Here is a 10,057-nt window from a genome sequence, read left to right on the forward strand (position 1 = left end):
ACGAAGAGAGGCGGAGTAGTGACTAAAGGCCCAGGAGACGAGGTGGCCGATGGGGCCGGACACAGGAAAAAGGGACCACGTAGACGGGGAAGACGCAGGGAGAAAAGGAGACGAGAGAGAGGAACATAAAGAGGGCTAAGGTGAGGGAAGAAAGGAGGGTCGATAGGAAGAATAGAAAAGGGAGGGAGAAAGGAGGCGCGGGAGAGCAGGCACCAGGGGGGAGGGAGGCAGGGTGCCGATAGGCCTGGGACGAAGTCGAAAAGACGCTGGAGGCCGGCGGGCGAGGGAGGCCACGTCGGTCGAAAGGTCGAGACGAGGATGTAACACTCGGAAGCCTAAGTTCAGAGAAGCCGAAACCCCGGGAGAATGGAGGACGCGCGGCCTCCGAGCGCGGGGCAGAGCGAGGCCAGGCTGATGGGCACCTCGGCGGCGGCGAATCCTCGGGTGCGCGCTCCGCCGCTGCCTCCGGGCTCGGGCTCGGGCTCGGGCTCGGCTCGCGGAGGCGCAGCCCTAGGAGGTCGAGGCCGGGATGGGTAGTCCGTGTAAGCTCCCGAGGCCGTCTGGGGCCTTGCCGCCGGGGCTGGGCGGCTTCCGGTCGGCCACTGCGGGAGGAAGCACAGGGCGTGGGGTCACTGTCGGGCGCGGCGCGGAGCAGGAGACCTGCGGACCGCGTGCCCAGCTACGCGGTGGGTAGCGCGGGGTCTCGGGGGGAAGGAGCGGCGCGCGCTCCACAGCCGGGCACTGCAAGGAGGCAACGAGACTGAGCATCCCCTGTGCCCTCGACGGCCACCCGCGGGAGCCCCTCGCCCGCCCAGCCCGGGCCGCGGCTCTCCGCTCAGGGCACTCCGGCAGATGCTCCATAACGCAGACCCCCTGCCCTCCGCGAAATGGCCTGGTCCCCGCGCTGCTCAGGAAAGTGGGCCCGGGGCGCAAGGAAACGCTGCCGAGCGGGACGGCCCCGGCGAGGCGGCTCTCGTATTCCACACGTCGCGGGGAGGGAGCGGGGAGTTGAGATGCTCGCACGCCGCCTCCCAACATTCCCCGCCCCCCAACCCATCCCAGACCCCAGCCGTCACACCGGCTGGAGGGGCTGCCCGCGGCCAGGTCACTATCCTCCAAACAGTGCAGAGCTCGCGATGGGCCGGGGGAAGCGAGTCGGGGCGGGTCACCAAAACGCCCCTCGAGGAAGTCCCGGGCGGCCTGGACCGACGTGGGCGGTGGTTGCGCATGAGGCGGGCGGCAGACCTCGTTCTACCCTCGCGGCCCGGGGACCCAGCTGCGCTCGCCACGGTAGGCACACCGCGTCCTGGGCCGTGGGGCCTCCGGAGTCAGTGACTGTGGTCTTGCCGGATCAGGTGGCATTTTGCTCGTTGCTCTGTTGCTTAGGGTTTTGGACAGGGACCCAAGTTTTGCTACTGGAAGCCAGAAGAGTGACGCCACTATTGTGCAACCCCTGTTTTTCCTTTTCCCGACGCCCGGCCGCTCGGCTTCTGCACAAGGAGGCATAGGATTGTTTACACCTAAAGACGCCTATTCTCAACTTTCTTTTCCACTCCCCCCCGCCATGTCTTCCTTTAAAGGGGGGACCTGGGGGCGCCTCAGTTTGGGGTGAAGGGGAGCTCCCCATTATTTATGCCCGCAGCAGCCGTCGCCCGGCGGCAGGCGCACTGCGCCTTTAGCGCGCGGAGCCGGGCCCATACTTCTGCGCGAGGGGCGCGTTCGCGCACCGCTTTGCTCTGAGGTGGCGAAAGGACCTGAAGATCTTTCCAGGACAGAACCCTTGCTTCCCCCTGCCTCTCAGCTCTCTTTCCTAAACACAGTTGCGGCCGCTCAGCCGACTGAGTTTTCAGACTTTTTCATTCCACTCACTACACACACTTGGAGGTGAGGGCCGGTTTAGAAAACATCTCCGGAGTAGGTTTCTCAGCCAAGGGCCGGTTGCCTGAGAGACAAGCGAAAAAAAATGAACTCGTGAAAAACAAACACCCGGGAGGCCAGAGACAGATTGCACTCCACTCTACGGGGGTCGATCCTGCTGAGGTGTTTTTAGCTCTTCCCCGACCAGTCCCTCCCCATAAGACCTCTCCTCCCCTCCGTCCCCACCTCCTGGACCCCCGGCGCCAAGAGCGCGTACGGCGTGCTGGCTTCGCAAGCTCGGGCCGGCGTTAGGCGCGCTGCAAGCTCATTTAATCATAATGGGCAGGATGGGGACAAGCTTTTTTAAAAAATATTGAGACTTCGATTCCAAGGCTACCGGGACCCTGGGGCGGGGCGGGGAGGAGGAGATGTCAAGGGGATTCTGGAAAAGGGTCTCCCAGGTCTGCTGCATCAAAGGAGACGCCGGTTGGCGGCGGTGGCAGGCTCTCAGGCCGATGTCTGCGCCCTAATATTCCTGGCAAAGTTAGCTTTTAGGATCCTTCAAGAACTAATCCGGAGCAGAGATGACTGGGACAAGCGTCGAATTGTCTCTAACAAATACAAAAGACACATTTTCTTTGAGCCTATGCAGTATCTTATAAACGTGATTTCCAAATCTTTAGTCTTTCCAAAAACTGGCTGGGAAGGACCTCAGAGCCGGGAAACTTTGAGTTTCTGCAAACCCTGTAAATACCATTTGTCTAGTGGGGTCTGTCACCTGTCTGGAGAGGGAAGGAGACGGTCTTGTCTGGATAAGGTGGAGGTTCCTACACAGAATGTCGTCGCCCATTCACATGAGATGAAGTGGAACTTTCCTATGCTCACAGCCCTCAAGAATTAACGTTCCCTTTCACCAATGAGAAATGTTAATCACACATTCTTACCTAAATAATAGGGAACCTAGACCCCCAACCCTTTACCAAGATAAAGTTAATCAATTGCAATCCATAATTTGACATCTGAGTAATCTTATCTTAGCATAATAGCTAATGTTCACCTGTACCTGATTTGAAGGACATACTGAAATATATGTATATACATATATAAAATATATATTATTATGTGTATATTGTCCATGTATGGACTAGATGATCAAATGTATTTGTTTTTTACTGAGCATTCATGACTTTCAGCTAAAAAACTGCTTTCTTACTGAAGAAGTTCAATAAATGTTATTCCTACTGTTCTTATGAACTGAACAATGAATGGTAGTAAACTGTTTTCTGGGATAGATTTCTTTGAAGCTAATTTTGTAAGCTATGATTAGAAAATTAAAGGCAGTGATTTGCATTACTTTGTAATTTTTAAAAGGCCACTTGGAGGATGGGGGGCAATTTTTCAAGGTCTGTTTTTTTCTGCCAATGAGAAGAATAAAAATCCATAACCCAAGTCGGTATGTAATTCTCATTATATGTTCCTGTTCAAACGCAAACACTTGTATGTCAGCTAAAGAAATCATTCTTAATGATGGACCTGATTTATTCGATGACCCTTTACCTGGATCTTTAAAGAACTGTCAGGATCAGGAAATTGTTATTAATTTAATAACGAATGTAGCTGAGTATTGCTGCAGATTTGGAAAATGGCTGGGATGCTCCATGATAGGAAGTAAAAATAATGGTTACAGGGACAGGAATGCCAGGGTCAATGGCTCTGGGTTTTTTGTTTGTGTTTGTTTTTGTTTTTCTGGCTGCTCCATGTGGGATCCTTCATGTTTCAATTCTCCAAGCAGGGACTGAACCCATGCCTCCTGCAGTGGAAGCGTGGCATCTTAACCAGGAAAGTCCCGGCGCTGTATTTCTGAAAGGAAGGTATCTTCTAAAGAAAATCAACCATCAATGAGTTCCCCCTTCCACTTCAAATTAACTGGATTTAGCAGCTTCCCCTCTGGACTATTACCTACATTTCATAACTTGTTTCTAATGTAGTGCTTGACATGCTCTGCGACAGAGAGGCTCTGTTAGAAAAGGACCTCATTGTTCTGAAGTTAGTGAATCCTTTTTCTAAGTCTTCCTGCTCCTTGGGGTCACTCCAGAGGAGATCATTTAAATTTTTGGCTACACTTTTCTAAATCAAATGAACTTACTTAAATGTTTAATCTCATTAATGTAATTAATGTAATTTGGAGAAGGAAATGGCAATCCACTCCAGTACTATTGCCTGGAAAATCCCATGGACACAGGAGCCTGGTAGGCTACAGTCCATGGGGTCTCAAAGAGTCTGACACGACTGAGCAAAGGCAATTTTGATTTCTAATTCAGCAGAGAACCTCAGGTGTCAAGAAAACAGTGGACTGGAGTCCAAGGACAAGGCTCTGAGCAAAATATTCCCCTGAGACCCTTCATCTGTCCTTAAAGGGAAAGCTTGGAGGAGTTCTGAGTCTGGACTTTTAAAATTCCCTTTACTTGGATCTTCCTGTAAATGAACAGATGGAATTTAAATTATTTAAATTAAATTCAAAACTTAAAGGAGTTCTCATTCTCAATATCTGTAAATTGATATCCCAGAATTTTTGTGCTCCAAGAAAGGTGAAAATATTTTTAAAAAAACTTTTGTTCCTCTGCGTGACTGTTAACAGTGACATCTAGTCTCTGCCCCTTCTCTTTCATGGATTGTGCTATTATGTCTCAATGAAACTATGAAACTACTTGGAAATAAAACTTTTTGCCTGGGTGTCACCAGACACGCCTGTCCTCTACCTATGGATGCCACCTGTCCCCACTTCTGCCTGGGTAAGTATGAGGCAAGTCAGCTGCTAAAGGTCCCTTCGGTCATCTGGAACATCCCTGTGGCCCATGCTGCCCCCAGGTTTGTCTTCAGCCTCCTCTACAGGGAGGCTGGCACACCCCCTCCTGGGGATGACTGCTTCCTTTCTCTAGAGGAGCCGAAGTTGCAATTTTCTGGTGCCCAGAACCTGGAAGAGGCAGCTTCAAAATTGGCAAATCCTGTCATTCTTTTCAGGGTGAGGAAAATGCAGACTCAAGGGCAGGTGTGTTTTTCCCAAGTTGTAGGAAAAACTAGAACCCAAAGATCAGTGTAAGAAGAGGCCCCTCACACTGTTGACTGTCAAATACCTCAAATCTGTTAGTTGGCTTATCAGAGAGCAGATTTATGGAGGAGGGGGAGGGCGAGATGGCAGCGGCAAAAGAGGTAGAAACCCCCAGCCACATTTCCTGCAGAAAAATGGATCCCCAAAACCACCACAGAGTTCAGAGTCTAGCCTGTCTAGCCTTAGAGACTTGTAATTGAAATGCTGTCTCCTTTCCCAAAGGATGTGTTTAAGGAGAGACCAGGGCCTGCTTGGGGGGAAAAAATTAAAAAAAAAAAAAAAAACTCGGACCTGGAGGAAAACATGGGCAGGACATGGAAGAGGCCCAGAGCAGGTCCAACCCACCTGCGGGGCTCAGGTGCCACTGGCAGATCCACAGAAAGTACAGCCCTGCAGGCCACAGGAAGCTGCCCCTGGAGGGTGCCTTCTAGACCTTTCTAGGGACAGAGAAATGACACCCAGAGAGGGGTTCCTTTTTTCCTCCATACAAGTTGGGGAGACAGTCCTAGCTCCTCTCCCAACCTCCTCCTGCCTTTCTAGGGACACAGTTTACACCTGTTTAATCTACTCTAAGAAGTTAGAAGTTAACAGACTGAAAGCATAAACCGAGCGAAGAATCTAGGCCAGTACCCACTCCAGCCTCTCGCTGTCGGTCTCGCTGTCTGTCTCCCCCTCCGTCTCCGTCTGTCTCCCCGCTTTTCTTCCAGGAACCCTTCCTAGCGCTCCTGCTCGCCGCCCTCCTGCCCGCCGCCCGCCCGGCCGCACCCCTCACCTTCTCGGTTGGGATGCTTGAAGGTCACGGCTGCCGCGAGCTCCCCGCCGTGCACGGTGACGCTGGCGCCGGGGGGCGACAGCGGGGGACCCTGCGCCGGCGGCCACGGCGGGCCCGGAGCGAGGTAGCCGCCGGCCGGCGAGCTGTACACGCCGTGCTGGCTGGAGGCCGGGTAGGCGCAAGCCGGGAGGAAGCCGCCCACCGCGGAAAGGCCGGAGGCCGACTGCGGGGAGAGAGCGCGACAGCCTGTCACCAGCAGGCGACCCCTCAGGCTTCCCCAGCACAGGCAGTTACGGGGGTCACGGGGGGATCCTCATTCCCCCTGCTGTCCCAGCCATGACTCCCACACGAAGCCTGGCCTCTAACTGTCCTGGAAAGAACTCCGGCAAAGTGATGCCCACGCCAACTCTTTAAAAGTGCTCATAAAAGGTGAAGGGGTCAAGGTAGTCATCATCCGGAATTTAGAGAAAGGGAGTCAGTCCTCAATCTTTTGTGTTAACTCGTCCCAGCTTTTTTAGCAAAAAATCTTGGCCAAAATGCAAGTCAATCCCCTTGAAAGCCAGCGCTCCTAGGAAAGAGAGAAATTTGCCCGCAGATGCCGGGCCAAACAGCCAGACCCTGACTGTCTCCCCAGCTCGCTTCCCCCAACCCCGGATTGGGTGGGGGGTCTGTTTTCTTTCTCTCTAACCAGCCCCCAACTCCTCTGCTCCCCTGATGAAGGACGGCTCCTTCCCCGCGCTCGGTTACCTGCGTGTATTTAATGTCCGTGTCTAAGGCAGGTTTCTCGAGCCCGTTCACAGCGGGACTGGCGGGGAAGGCCGCGCGGTTCACTCCCGCCCAGTCTTCCATCTTCGGGGAGTAGGCGGCGCCTTCGCTCCCCGCCAGGGCCCCTGCGGGGACAGAGGACGGATTAGAAGGGCATGTGGGCAGCCCTCCGCCCGAACAGGCGCACTCAGGCCTTCAGGTGACCACCTGGGATCCAAGGGCGAGTCCAGGGCTCCTCTGAACCCCCAAGGGTCAGATGCTCCGAGGCCCCAGGTTTCGCTTTTGCTCCCAGCGGCGCAGAAGGAGGGCGGATGGGCCTACTCCTCCCTCCCCTCAGCCTTCAACCCGCTTCCCGCGAAACAAGGGATCTCCAGCAGGTAGACAGCTGGCAGCCAGAGCTGGCGACCTCGGCCCAGGCCGCCTTTCCGCTGTCCAGAGATGGTGCCCCAAAAGGTCCAAGTTCAAATCCACAGAAGGCTCAAGAAAATTACACGGGGTTTCTCAATGTCTCAAAAAGCGTCTGGAAGGCTAGAAGCTGTTTCTGTGCAGAACTCCCTGCAGAGACATCCTGGGTGTCCCGAAATAAGTGTCAACTCAGCCACCCAAGAGCGTTGGGGCACAGGTCTGCTCCTGGCGCAGAAACGAAACCGAGAGAAAGCTCCAGAACTGAGCTCAGGCCTGGCCAGGTCACCTCCCTGCCAGTTGCCCGTGGGCTGCTCCATACAAAGCTTTGGCCTGAGCCTGAGGCCCAGGCTGAGTTTGAGCCACAAGGAGAAACAAAGCCTGTGCACAGGCCTGGAGATGTGGCCCAAGGCCGCTGGAGCTAAGCCTTCAGTTTCATCCAGGACGCCCCTTCTCTCTCTCAGGCTACAGTGAATTTTGCCTCTTACCCTCCTACTGAGTCTGCTCACCTAGGAACACACCATTCTGCTAGGGGCAGGGGACAGTGCAAAGAAACTCAGGGTCCAGTTCTGGCCCCCACCCACTCTCCCGAGCCCCCATGAAAGCTTCCCCTAACCCATCTCCTCTCCTGGTCTCCTCCCTCCACACCCCGACAGATTGCTGACAAATTACTTAGAGTCTCGTTGTAGGCCGAGGGCAAATCCATGGGCGCTTCCACCCTAAGGATGGCCACAGCCTGTAGGCGCCTGTGACCCGAGGACTCAGTCTCAGAACCTGCAAGGCTGTGGGGCCTACTGGAGACTCAAGTCACTGGGCCAGGTGGCCCTTTCACCCTTTACTCAAAGAGTCTTTGGGCCTGGGAAGGACAGAGCCCTTTCAGGAAGAAACTAGTCTTAAAGAAAAGGTCACAGAATTGACTTTGCGGTTTGTTTGGCTTAGATCTGGCGATAGGGGTTTGCATACTTTTTGCAAGAATGAAAAAGCGCAATTTCAGGGCTCTGAATTTGTGGTCGGCGATTGCTCTTCCATTTGGGAAAATATTTTCCATATTTGTCATAAAAAGTTCAAGATGTCCGAGGACTCCCACAGAAGGCCCCAGGACCCTCAGCCTCCCTAGCCAGCCCGGAGCCCTCCCCTGAGCCAAAAGCGGTTGGAGGAGGCCCGGCGAGAGTGACCCCCTCACCCACACTCCTGCCCCCCTCACTCCATTCCGCCCCTTCCATGAAAGCTACCGAAGGCCGGCGCCACTGACCTGTTTGCTCCATAAACGTCCGGATGCCCAAGATGTTGCTGACCGAGTGAGCCGAGGGCCATGAACGGGGGATGCTGACGTGGCTGGCTGTGCCCGGGACCCCGTGGTGGCTGCCCATCTTGGCGCCCGTGGACGACACGGGGCTGGGGTAGGGGTACTGGTAGATGTGGTTGTAGGGGAGCGCCGGCTGCGGCGGCGGCTGCTTGCTCGCCTCGTAGGGCCCGGGCTGCGCCAGGCTACCAATCTTATTGCGCAGAATACGGCTGATGGAGCTCACCGAGGGCACGTTGTACTTGTCGCAGACGCCGTCGGCCAGCAGCCGGTCGCGGATCTCCCAGGCGAAGATGCCGGGGTCGCCCTGCTTGTAGTCCCGGATATGCTTGACCACGTTGGGGGTGGTGACGCGGGGTTTGCTGCCCCCGATAGCGCCGGGCAGGATGGAGCCCGTCTCGTTGTAGCGCGCCAGGATCTTGCTCACGCAGCCGTGGGACACACGAAGCTGCCGGCTGATGTCACAGGGTCGGATGCCCAGCTGCGCCAGCTCCACGATGCGCAGGCGGATGGCGTTGGGCAGTGGCCGGCCGTTGACGAACACACCGCCCAGCTGGTTCACCTCGCCGTAGGTCTGCTCTGCGGACGCACCCAGCCAGAGTGAGGGGAGGGGAGAGAACACCGGCGGGTGAGCCGAGAGTGGCCGCGAGGGGACAGGAGCCGCACCCGGGGCGCCTCCGACGGTGACCGGCGGCTCCTCAGAATCCCGGCGAGCGGATCCCGTCCGGTCCCGGGAGTCGGCATGCGCGCAGGGGCAGCGGAGGGGAACGCCGTGCGCTCCAGCCCTCCACGCCCTTTTGCGATCTCTGGCGCGTCTACTTGAAACATCCCCTCCCGATACTAGCCGAGCGCCCCCTCCACTCCCGGGACTGGGGGCGTGTGGAGAACGCGGCCGGTCCGGGATCCCGGACCAGGTCTCCCCGGGAAACCTCGGACACGAGGGAAGGGAGGCGCCGGGACACCGCCGCCCCCGCGCCCCCGCCTCGTCCGCCCGCCCCTTACCCATGGCGCGCGGGCCAGCCGGCTGCCTGGCGCCGAGGCGGCCGGGGTTGGGCCCGGCGCGGTCCGGGAGAGCTGGGGCGCCGCCGCCGCGGGAGAGGCATAGAGGGAGGGCGCGCGCGAGCCGAGAGCCGCGGCGGCCGGGCCGCGGACTGGAAGAGCGTCGTGCGCCGCCGCCGAGCGCGCCGCCGCCCGCCCCCGGGCCCGCTGCCGCCGCCGCCGCCCGCTCCCAGGACACTCTCCACGCCCGCGACCCCAGGCCTAGGGTGAACTTCATCCGATTAGGAGAAATTCGTCTGACCGGGAGGCTGCGGAGTGCGGGGATCAATTTGACGTGTCCTCCACGTCAATCTCGGCAGTCACGCCGGAGACTCGCGAGTTGGCAGCTCATTGGTTCCCGTCACTGCGCCCCGGCGCCCCCTTCCCCGCCCTGAAACTCTACCCCTCCTTCCGTCCTCCCCACTCGGCCCTCCCTTGGAACCCATCCCCCTACACACACACACACACACACACACACACACACACACACACACGCAGTCCTAACCCCCGCCAGGCCTGAGTCCTTCCACTTGTTCCAGTTCCCTGGAAGCCCCTTACCACTAGAGTTTTGAGAATGATGGGATGGGCTAGTCATTTCAAATTGATGAGTATTTATTAGCAGTAGTACTAGTCTTGGTTTTAGTTGTGTTACTGACCTCCCCAGCCATTACTACTAAGGTAGCCGGGGATTAAAGTTGATGGTGGCAGGGTGCTCAGTGTGGGGCTACCCCTCGTTTCCCTTTCCCTGGGCAGCCGCTAGTGCCCCAGCCCGGGTCACGAGGGCGCCCCAGTAAAAGCAGCAGGCTAGTGC

General features: G+C 56.7%; 1 protein-coding gene across 1 annotated transcript; it reads right to left on the reverse strand.

The window, feature by feature from the left end:
- Positions 1–366: 366 nt before the first annotated feature.
- On the reverse strand, positions 367–9,484 carry PAX1 (paired box 1). Its single transcript, XM_086333678.1, has 5 exons — positions 9,211–9,484; positions 8,158–8,787; positions 6,486–6,628; positions 5,739–5,961; positions 367–602 (listed from the first exon to the last, which is right to left on the reverse strand). The coding sequence occupies exons 1-5, from the start codon at positions 9,482–9,484 to the stop codon at positions 511–513; spliced, it is 1,362 nt and encodes a 453-aa protein (XP_086189804.1). The 3' UTR covers positions 367–510.
- Between the last annotated feature and the right edge of the window lie 573 nt (positions 9,485–10,057).

This window comes from Bos grunniens, chromosome 13 (genome assembly GCF_055505025.1).
Source record: "Bos grunniens cultivar Pamir isolate PY7600 chromosome 13, Bosgru_T2T1.0, whole genome shotgun sequence".
Classification (NCBI taxonomy): Eukaryota; Metazoa; Chordata; class Mammalia; order Artiodactyla; family Bovidae; genus Bos; species Bos grunniens.

Excerpts from the sequence above, each read along its gene's own strand:
- PAX1 (XM_086333678.1), bottom strand. The coding sequence starts at position 9,484 with ATGAAGTTCACCCTAGGCCTGGGGTCGCGGGCGTGGAGAGTGTCCTGG. Across the intron at positions 5,962-6,485 it reads CGGACATTAAATACACGCAG|TCGGCCTCCGGCCTTTCCGC; the intron begins GTAACCGAGCGC and ends CTCTCCCCGCAG. Across the intron at positions 603-5,738 it reads CAAGCATCCCAACCGAGAAG|TGGCCGACCGGAAGCCGCCC; the intron begins GTGAGGGGTGCG and ends TTCCTCCCGCAG.